This window comes from Lolium perenne, chromosome 5 (assembly GCF_019359855.2).
Source record: "Lolium perenne isolate Kyuss_39 chromosome 5, Kyuss_2.0, whole genome shotgun sequence".
NCBI classification, from domain to species: domain Eukaryota; kingdom Viridiplantae; phylum Streptophyta; class Magnoliopsida; order Poales; family Poaceae; genus Lolium; species Lolium perenne.
This window is the reverse complement of record NC_067248.2, coordinates 46316176-46326784: the sequence shown is the minus strand read 5'-3', so window position 1 is coordinate 46326784 and position 10609 is coordinate 46316176. Positions and strand designations below refer to the sequence as shown.

General features: G+C 45.4%; 2 protein-coding genes across 2 annotated transcripts; one reads left to right on the top strand and one right to left on the bottom strand.

Annotated features, from left to right (window-relative positions):
• Positions 1-3800: 3800 nt before the first annotated feature.
• On the top strand, positions 3801-5289 carry LOC127298461 (uncharacterized). Its single transcript, XM_051328305.2, has one exon. The coding sequence runs from the start codon at positions 3894-3896 to the stop codon at positions 5130-5132; it is 1239 nt and encodes a 412-aa protein (XP_051184265.2). The 5' UTR covers positions 3801-3893; the 3' UTR covers positions 5133-5289.
• A 616-nt stretch (positions 5290-5905) lies between these two features.
• On the bottom strand, positions 5906-8878 carry LOC127298460 (GDP-Man:Man(3)GlcNAc(2)-PP-Dol alpha-1,2-mannosyltransferase). The gene is made up of 7 exons (XM_051328304.2): positions 8542-8878; positions 8009-8295; positions 7382-7568; positions 7121-7189; positions 6834-7027; positions 6641-6750; positions 5906-6342 (listed from the first exon to the last, which is right to left on the bottom strand). Exons 1-7 carry the CDS (start codon positions 8833-8835, stop codon positions 6101-6103), a joined length of 1383 nt encoding a protein of 460 aa, XP_051184264.1. The 5' UTR covers positions 8836-8878; the 3' UTR covers positions 5906-6100.
• Between the last annotated feature and the right edge of the window lie 1731 nt (positions 8879-10609).

Genomic DNA, 10609 nt, shown 5'->3' with positions numbered 1-10609 from the left:
GGATCAAGTTCGATTGTCACTAATTATCATCTTACTCTTTAGCTGTGCAGTCCATGAGGCATTAGTATCTTCACTATTTGAGCAGGACGTACAAATGGAACAACATTGTAGCCATGGTGGCACAAGGCTAAGAACAGGGTAACTGTACCCTGCATTATTTTCAAAAATACCGGTGACAACATCGAAAGTGGCTATGCCGCCGATATTACATGTGGCTTGGGAAATATTTTCCAAGCCACCGACATGATGGCTCCTATAAGTTATTTTCTATTAGTGTCCCATTGTTTGTTAATATAATATTGTAGAGCACCTCCCCTACTACCTTTTTCTTTTTGTGGTGAGGGCACTTCTAATCTTAATTGGGCCATTGGGGTAAGGGGAACTCGTATGAAATAGTCATTGTGCCACCAGGTCTACACTGGTGTGCCATTTGTACGTCCTGCTCAAAAGAGTGCGGGTGATATGTTCTTCTCGAGAAAGGTTAAGTATTAACAAATCATATGCTTTGTACCAAGTCAATATCATTTTGTACTTAGGGCATCTCCAGCAGCCCCGACGCATTTCAGACGCTAAAAATGACCACGCACGTCCTTTTGCGCCGGGAAGCGGATGCGAAAATGGTCCTAGTGCCACCACTGTCCGTTTGTGTTTGCGGCTGTCCCAGCGGCCTGACGCATTCTGTCCGGTGAGGCTGGTTTAGGGTTATTTGCACCGAAAATGTGCAACATATAAAACAAATTAGCCATAGAAACAATAAAAAAGAGATTCTAAATACTATATTATTACAACCAAATAAATAAGAAAGTCTACATGCATCAAGCACAAAATACATAGAGTATACTCGACAATTAACAAATAAAAGTAGATGTCATTGGCTACTCAACCATGTGTTGATGTTGAACCAATGCCCACTAATGGTCAGTCAAATCCTTCTGGAACCGTTTAGAAATATTGTTGTCAGAGACTTCAACGTTCATATTTAGGAACTACTCCCAGGTACCTGCCCTAGGGTTTGGCTCAACCAACTCACTCATATTTAAGAACTCCTCCTAGGTATCTTGAGTTATATGATGTGTATATAATAAGTTATTTACACCTCAGATGTATGGTGCCAAATGGTCCGCTACCCCTTTTGTTGATCATGTCGATTGTTTGCATACGCAATATATCAAACATATGTAACAAGTGAACTATATTTATATTCGATGTAGTGGCAAGTAACCAATTCTTAAAATAATTTTGAAAGAAAAATACAGTAACTATAAACTTTTGCCGTGACCGGAGCCAAATCACTAGTAATCGAGAAGTTGCACGCACACCGCGTATGTCGACGGGGACGTCGAGGGCTAGCATATGCTACAAAAACACTCTTGGAAGATCTTTATTTTCTTATTTCGTGGATGAAGGTGCATAAGAGACACCGCCATCGTCATGAGTGACAAAACACAAACGGGTGAGGAGAAAACCAATTGACAGCCGGTTTAACCAGGCGATAAGTCAATTAAGAAAGTGGTTTAGTGCAAGGATTTCAACTCTGGGGTTCCCTTGCTTCGTCGCATGCAGCTCTTGGACACAAGCGCTAGCTCCATGAATTATAGTTTGACATGCCTCGGAAGTTGTGATATCAAACCTCTTGTAAACTATGTATGTTCACGAGTATGTAGACTCGGTCATGCGTATCATGCGAGGTAGAGGATGCTTTAGTATTGGAAGACGTAAATCTATGATGATTCCATTCGAAAATTACCTAAATATTTTTGTAGAGAACACACATATAGTTGGTATCTTCACATTCTGCTCTATTCTGAGTAAGGGGTGGTTTGATCTTTCTTCCAGTCTGCTTATATATATGGCGGTTACAAGAATTTAGTAAATTTACAGTTCACTGATCAAATTTCGTGGATGAAGGGGCCACCTTTTCCAGCTACACTCACTTTGTGGTTTTAACTATGTCGTTAGTGTCTTAGTGACATTGCTAAACATCAACTTCAATTAACTTTCTGGTAGCACAAGGTGACATCATCAACTCCCACTTTTAACCTTTTCTTTGACGTTGCAATCCAAGTTGTGTGCGTTGCTAAGCAATGCTAGTTAACAATAAAAGGTACCTAGTTGGCTATACAATCACACTGCTAACTTACGTAGTTAATCAATTCAGGCACATAATGCACCAAATATTATATAGGCCACACACACGCATCATCATCGTCAAAATGCTCGGCCGATTTAGCACGCTAAGACATGAGCTAATTGCCAAAAGGTGATATCTGGATGTCCCCGACCTGGTCAAAGAGCAGGGTACCTGTACTCCTGCATTGTTTTCTACCCTTTGTTACGGTGAAAGTGACAAACATCAAATCCATCTGCGACAAGGGTCTACATCGCAACCAGGATGACGAAATATGTATATGTTGCTGTAATATTTACCAAAAAAAGTGCAGTAATTGAACAACTAACACTCAATTAGGCAGAGCAAAACATTGTGCTATTACTAACATTTGTTTCTTAATTATAGATGTCGACCATCGATCGACTTGTAGATGATGAAGGTGATCTACTTGTCTTGGCTTCTTAAAGATATCTAGGGTTTATGCATCTGGCGCCTTGGTATGTCTCGCTTGTTCCAGCTTGAGGGCCTGACCTTCATGTTGGTCTCATACCAGATGGGACCGAATATGCGTCCCGATGGAGTCCTACACTAGCACAACATGGCGCAAGCATGTAAAAAACCATAGAGTTTCGTAGATGATGCACATCCATCGTATATACAAAAATACTTGATACAATAGTTATCAACTACTTCACAATGTACTCATCACAGTCACTAAAATTATGATTTCACAGTCTAAAAGACCAACAATGTCAACTAAATGTGGGTGAATATTCGATTCAAAAATCTTAATGGAAGTTGTCGATTTTAGAAATTTTATTTTCTACGTGTTGCTTATGAACACCCTAGCATGCAATCTTACAAAGGTAAACTCACGGAAAGCTAAATTTCACAAAGTAAAGGAACTAAGTTGAGAGGACCACAAATACAAGGACGTAGACGGTAGACCCGAGATTCCGTTTGTTGGTGCAATCCTACGGCCTTGTTGAAGACTACCCTCAGATGTTCGTGGGAAAAGAAAGGTGTATCAAAAGATTTTCTTGGTCACTCTCATTCTCACTTGCTCGGAGAAAGGTTTGTCCTATGGTTTCGGTAAAGGTGTTTGTGTGAAGAATTGAGAGAAACATGTCGGGTCTCGGATGTTTTTTTGAGAGATTTGGCGATGACTCAAAGGAATATATATTATAGCCTTCAAAGTAATCACCCCGATACGTGGGTCTACTACGTAAAGGCCCACATGCTAGTGACACAAACTCAGGTGACATTAGTGACTCTATCTAGCTAGCATGGGAACTAAAACCTGCAGCACTTAGCAAGATGGTTAGTTTCTCAATTGACTCGTTGTAAATTACCAAAAAGAAATATTTGAATGAGAGTGAGAACTTAATGAGCTTATACTAGTGTACCCCCATTTTTCAGTACTAAATTCCAAATGCCATATCAACCTTGCAATGACTAAGCCAACACGATCACACCTAAGACACCTTTACATAACATAAACACACGAATTAACTAAACATCCAATCTCTCTCGCTAGATCTACATGTCCCCTCTTACGTCACCAGGCTTCATCCGATCTAGTATACTACTCCATCATCACATAAACACATAGATTGCTCATTCTCACAATTGAGCTAAGAATAGCACAAACATAAGCAACAAAAGGCATCTTCCTCAATCTCACATGTCCCACAGCTCAAACCCTCTCCTATATATACTCCCCGGCCGCATCGTGATCATCTCCCTACACCTCAACACTCTCCACACTGTTCGAGCTCGATCAATGCTTCTATCCATGGCGGGCAAGCGCAAGGCCCCAGAAGCTGACTGTGACGTCACCAATGCTGTCGTCCCCAGCCAGCCTCCGCCGCTTCTACCATCGGTGTCCACCGACGCGTGGGCGACGTCGGCTTCCGTGGCGGTGGCCACAGCGGCGAGGCAGCAGCAGCGCGGGAGGAAGCGGTTCGTGGGCGTGCGGCAGCGGCCGTCGGGCCGGTGGGTGGCCGAGATCAAGGACACCATCCAGAAGATCCGCGTGTGGCTCGGCACCTTCGACACCGCGGAGGAGGCCGCGCGTGCCTACGACGAGGCCGCCTGCCTCCTCCGCGGCGCCAACACGCGCACCAACTTCTGGCCGCGCCCCTCGCCGCCTCCTGCCGCCGTCCAGCCGCCGGTTGCGATGCCTCCGTCGCCGGCGCTGCCATCCAAGGTCTCCAACCTCCTCCTCCTCCGCCTCAAAGCACGCAACCAGCAGCTCCTCCTCAACGACGCCGTGCCGCAGCAAGAAGCCGCGCTGTTGCAACTGCAGCAGCAGCAGCAAAGGCCCTCGTCGACGTCGTCGTGCCAAGAACCTTACGGGCATGGCCGAGACGAGGAGTACGGCTTCCAGGTCGACGACTTCCTGAGCGACGAGTGCAACAACTCGCCAGAAATGGAGGAGGAGGAGGAAGAAGAAGATGTGGTGGAGGAGGATGAGGAGGAGCTGAACTTTCAGTTCATGGACGCGCACGCGGCGTCAACGGAAGCCGGGGGCGAGGCCAGCGCGCTCTGCTCCCCGTTCGAGATGGTGGCCGAAGAGCTCGGCGGCTCGGCGCCGGCGGAGGCCGACGACGTCGACGGCGAGCCGGAAACAGCGGTGCAGGAGGCTGTGAGGAGGATGAACTACGAGAGGAAGGTGTCCGCGTCGCTCTACGCGCTCAGCGGCGTGTCCGAGTGCCTCAGGATGCGGCTCGGCGGCGGAGGCGCCGGCGCGGCGCGGGAGCAGCTCTCTGGCCTGCGGGAGGCGTGCCGGAAGAAGCAGCGTGTAGCCCCGGTGCAAGCGCAAGAGCAATCCCCAAAACCTGCTACTGATGCACACAATGTTAAAGCTTCAGGACGAGAGGAGTGCTCTGGCAGTGGCAGTAGTAGCAGCGTCCTAACAGAGGCGGCAAGCTCGTCGTCGTCTGCTGGAGCGCACGGTGGCGACGGTGAGGTGCTGCTGTGGAGCTCCCTGGATCTGGCCCCAATCTGCTTCATGGCATAGGTTTATTTGGTCTCCTTTCATTTCTGTTGAGTTCATAGTTGCTGCTCGGTTTGTGGGTGAAGGTGTGTGGTATTCGTTTTGTTACAGGCATGGCTCAGGGCTCATATCGGAAGCTAGCCCTGGTCATGACTTGCTTAGTTACAGATTTATTTTGACATGTCACAACATGATAATATCAGAAACAAATTTTGCATCAACTTATGTATGAGTTTGCAGAGTTCAAGTATTAATAGAAGAACTCATTTTAAGAAATGTTACTAGTGATTTTAAGGACAGAGACGAAGGCAATGTGCATATCTGTATCTGCATATGAAATGTTCATTGAGATTCACAAAACAGAGTACAGCATGGCACCTGTTGCACCTTTCCAGTATTGAACCCTCTACCCTTCTCGCCGGTGTTTAGCCAGAGTTGTGCAGGCAAAGGGTCTCAACCCCCTTCGTCGTACATCATATCACCCATTCCTCGCATTTCCACGGATCTGGTTCTTTCATACTGTAGTGCATATTACAGATAGACAGTTGCAAATACTGAAGGGCGCCAAAGGGCACTCCAGGTATAAGGCTTGCAAGAATATGAGGTGTGGTTTCTCGCTATCAACATTGTCTAATCAAGATAGCTTCGGCAATGTGTTCATATTCAGATATGGAGACATGTGGTTTCCTGTTTTACAATTTACAACAACCCCACAAGTTCTGGTAATGGCATAATGGGGCATGTAAACATTTCTATGATTGTTCTAATAAAAGAGAAAAAGATATCAAACAGTACCATATCGTCAAAAAGTAGTCAGCAGTTTATCATATCCGCCATCAGTTCTCTACACCCCAGTATATCATACATATCTTTCATCTGTTAGGGTATAATAGCTCTGCAGATGCAGCAAACAAAGCCCTGGATACTCACAAGCTTCAGAATCTACATCACGCCAAACAGTGTTAGTCTTTTGAGAATATCAGTGGAAATGCCTATGCTTGTCCTAATAAAACTGGGCGAACTGCCTCTGTGAAATCTTCGTGAAACCTCTGCTCTGAAAACCTTTGAGCGCGCTTCCGTGCTGCTGCTGCCATTTCTTGCCTCTCTGGCTCCGCCATCCTCAAGACCTTGAGGATTGCCTCCGTGAATTCTTCCTTCTCAGAGGCTAGAAATCCTGTCTGGTGGCCATCCTCCTCTAGCACAATATCCATCATCGGTCCAGCGGATTTATGGGCTGCAGAAAGTAGGAATGTTATTAGCCAGTCGATTTCTGCATGACTACCTCCAAGTGCAGTGGTGACCGGTTCATGGTTTCAGAAGTTCATCTTCAAAATTTGCAATGTTGGGTGCATTAAAATGAGGACTTAGTATTCACATTGAACGAAAATGCAATGCTTTTAAAATAATTGCTATTTCCAAGACAAAATCTTAAACCAGGCAACGGTACTAGAAAGCATGTTAAGCAAGTACAAGGGAAAGTGAATTTGAGCACATCAACTAGAGATCAATTGGACACTCATGCGGTTACTTACCAATTGGAATAGCACCAGCTGCCATGTACTCAACAACACTTATTCCAAAGTGCTCATCTGTCATTGAATGTAGCCCGGCAATAGCACCACCTAGAAGCTGTACCAAGTCACTGATACATCCAGTAACATACTATTAATAATTAGACAAATAAAAAGTGGTGAGAACTTCTTAACAGTAGTTAAGTAGCAAGACCTGTAAGAGACATCCTTGTGGAACTCCACAAGATCATCTATGTGAAGCTCCATGGATCTGTTCTGTAGCTTTTGTAATCTTTCCATATCCTCTTTATTCCGGCAACTACCAACAAATTGAAGCTTTGGCTTCAGAAAGTCTGAATCCAGCCTTTGAAGAGCAAGTGCAAATGCCTCCAACTGAAGACCATGGGCCTGATGGGAGCAGAGAACAAAAGGTTCAGTGTACTTTAGTGTGTAAACATAAGTTCTCAATATATAATTTGATGTACTCATAAGTGGACATACCTTTTCAGGGCGGAACTGTGCAACTGATATAAGAATAGGAGGTGTTGTTGATCTTTCCAAGGGACGCATCTGTTTTATTCAGAAAATGTTTCTTGTGAGAACTAACAAATTTGCGTATTTAGATATTAAGTGATAAAATGAAAAAGTATGCATAAGTAATCCTAGTCAGTGACTTGTTTTCGTAAAGTGATCACACAATCACAACACATAATGATTGATGAGAAAAATATAGCGACAGAGATGGCTTGAATCTGCACATACCTGCAGGGCGGAAGTGTCGCATGGAGGGTATACCCTCTTAGTACGCTCTGGGACTTTCCAAGTATTTACAATATGGGATCTTGTCCATGAGGAATTCACCATTACAAGATGTGCACAGGAACCAACTAAACCATATAGCCAACTGAATATGGTATAATAGAAGATTTTGCATCGAGACAACCAAATGCTGCAGCACAAAAAAAGTTACTTGGTTAGTTTTTCATGGTTTATATTGTTACAAGCACAACAAAAATCTTAGTCAACCATATGTAGGGTCCGACTGACAAGTAAAAAAACAGAAGTGCAGCGATGGCAACTATAGAACTTTTGGGTCACTAATAAAGAACTGAGTTGATTCAAGTTGTTTACTATCAGTAGTAAGAAGTGTACAGATAATTCTATTAATTCAGTATATATTTTTAGAGGAACATAAAATATTATGAAAAATGGAACAAGCAAATGATAGATTGGAAATGTCTACTAAGTACTAACACATTTTCAGACACTTCTTATGAATGATTGCTAAGATTTTGAGTTCCCACATACAAGAATGAACCTGTTTTTTTCCTTCTTCCGAATTACACATACTGATAACTGCAATAAGAAGATCTGAAGTTAATCACGTACCTTCCAGAGATACGAGAGTTGTTATTGTACATTGAGTTTCGCTGCTTAACACGCTCGACCATGTCGGAACTGATTGTGGGATAATGGGTGTAGCAGATGACCTTGGAACCAAACAGCCGAGCCAGCGGATACGTAAAAGCGTAGCCACTCGTATCGAAGTAAAACTGCGGGGTGAACTTATTGAGAGCCTCCCATGCAAGATATACAGAGCCAAGACTTTGCCCTATCATCGTGAAGCACGGGTACGTGCTTGCTTCGATCCACTTTCTCTTGCTCAAGTGAACCACCTGGAAAATCGCAGCTCAAACATTTTCATTCTGGTTCCATCAATTATTTTGATAGATTTTCACAATAGGGAGTAAAGTGTTAAATGAGAAGATGCTATAAATTCTTGCATCCAGTACGAGGAAGTGTACTCAATTCAGGAGGCAGTGATTAAGCAAATCATTTGAAACTAACAATTACGACCGCCCCCGGAGATCCATTTTTTTTTTTATCAAAGAAGAACCGCACCAGACCGGACTGCGCAGTACCTGCGGCGGGCGGAGGAGGCGGACGCCGAAGCGATCGAAGGCGCGGGCGTAAAGGCCATCCGGCGAGGCGTCCGCATCGCCGGTGAATATGGCGCAGGGGAGGCCCGGGCAGAGCTCCTGCACGGCGCGCACGGCACACCAGAGCACGCGCTCCCCGCCGCCGCCGTCGTTGGTGTAGGGGTGGAAGAATCCCGCCCCGGCGGCAGTGGTAGGCGCGCGACGGCGCAGGAGGCGGCGCAGGGCGAGGGCGAGCAGAGTGGAGACGAAGGTGAGGAGACCGGCCAAGATCGCCATGGATGCGACGGCAGACTCTCGATCGGGCTCTGGGTAGGTATTCGGCTTGTCAAGCCCATAAGCTTGGTTCTGAGAGCCATATATGATGGGCCAGGCCCAGACTTTAGGCCTATATTAGGAACCGCTTTAAAACAGAACTAGCAGTGGATCTTCTCCATGCTCAACTCGGGTAGTACTGAGCGTCTCCCGGGGCCAGTCCTATACACCGACCAGGTCGGTGCCGATGCGGGTTGCCGCACACCCTGGTCGGGTATTGGGCCTGGCCCATTTAACGTTTTTCGCTTTCCTTTTCTCTTTTTTTTCTTTTTTTTCTTTTTCCGTTTTATTTTCTTTTCTTTCTGCTTATTCTTTCTTTTGTTCAAATTAGAAAAGTCTATATTCGAAAAATGTTTAAATTCAAAAACGTCAAATTTGAGAATTACTAAAATTTGAAAACTGTTCAAATATGAAAACTGTATAAATTCAAAAATTGTTCAAATATGAAAATCGTTCATATTCGAAATTTGTTCAAATTTGAAAATTGTTCTAATATGAAAATCGTTCAGATTCGAAAATTGTTCAAATATAAATTTTGTTCAAATTCAAAAATGTTCAAATTCGGAAATTGTTCATAGAAAAAATACATTTTTGTTCACATTAAAAAATGTTCAAATCTGAAAATGTTCAGATTTTTAAAAAGTGATTTATTTTTAATTTGATTTTTTTTAAATTTTATAAATGTTCAGATTTTTAAAAAAGATTCTTTTAAAAAAGAAAACAAACAACAGAAAAAAAAAGAAACAAAAAAGAAAAACCGCCTTACCTGATGTTGGGCTGCGGCCCAGTTAGTAAAATCCGGGCGCGCGGGGTGTGCGGCGACGGCTTCCGCGCCGACCAGCTCGGCATACAGCAGCTCCCTCTCCCGGGGGATCGGAACCACCGATCCCCAGCCTCGCACGCCCTCCGATCAAGTCAACTTAACGTGCGCGTCCGTCCGATCAACAACGACATCCAGGGGAAGATATTTTGTCCACCGCCACCACGTGGGTGGACCCTATCTACATACCCAGCAGGGAAAAGAAAGAAAAAATCCATCGTCGTCTCTGCGAACGCATGGAGTGGAGCCCCGATGCTGCAACTAGAGTAGTAAAAATGGATGAAGTCCAACGAGACTGCCGCTGCTTGCGGTAGCACGGCCGCTGGCAGTACCGTCGGCGCTGCTACTTGCAGTAGCACCGCCGCCGCTTGTAGCATCTTCGGCAAGGGTTAGTAGCACATCCTCCTACCACGCGTACCATTGTTGTTGTCGCCGGCAGCACCGTCGCCGTACCATCTTCGTTCATGGCTCGCCGCACCGCCGACCACGACGAACCTTGAGAGAAACATCGCTGGCCCGCTTGCAGCAAGTCCGGCTATCCTTTGTAGCAAGGTTGGCCTCCTTTTGTAGCAACGGTGGCCGTAGCAACCGCCTCCGCTCGCTGGAAGCAGCAACTGCCTCTGCCGCTGGTAGGAATGCTGCCAACTCCTTGTAGCAAGTCCAACCTCCCTTTGTAGCAATGTCTGCCACCGCTGGCAGCAACCGCCTCAGCTCGCCGGTAGCAGCAAGTGCCTCCGCCATTGGTAGCAACGCTGCCAACTCCTTGTAACAAGTCCGGCCTTCCTTTGTAGCAATGTCGGCCGCCGCTGGCAGCAACCGCCTCAGCTCGCCGGCAGCAGCAAGTGCCTCCGTCGTTAGTAGCAACGCTGCCAACTCCTTGTAGAAAGTCCGGCCTCCCATTGTAGCAATGATGGCCGC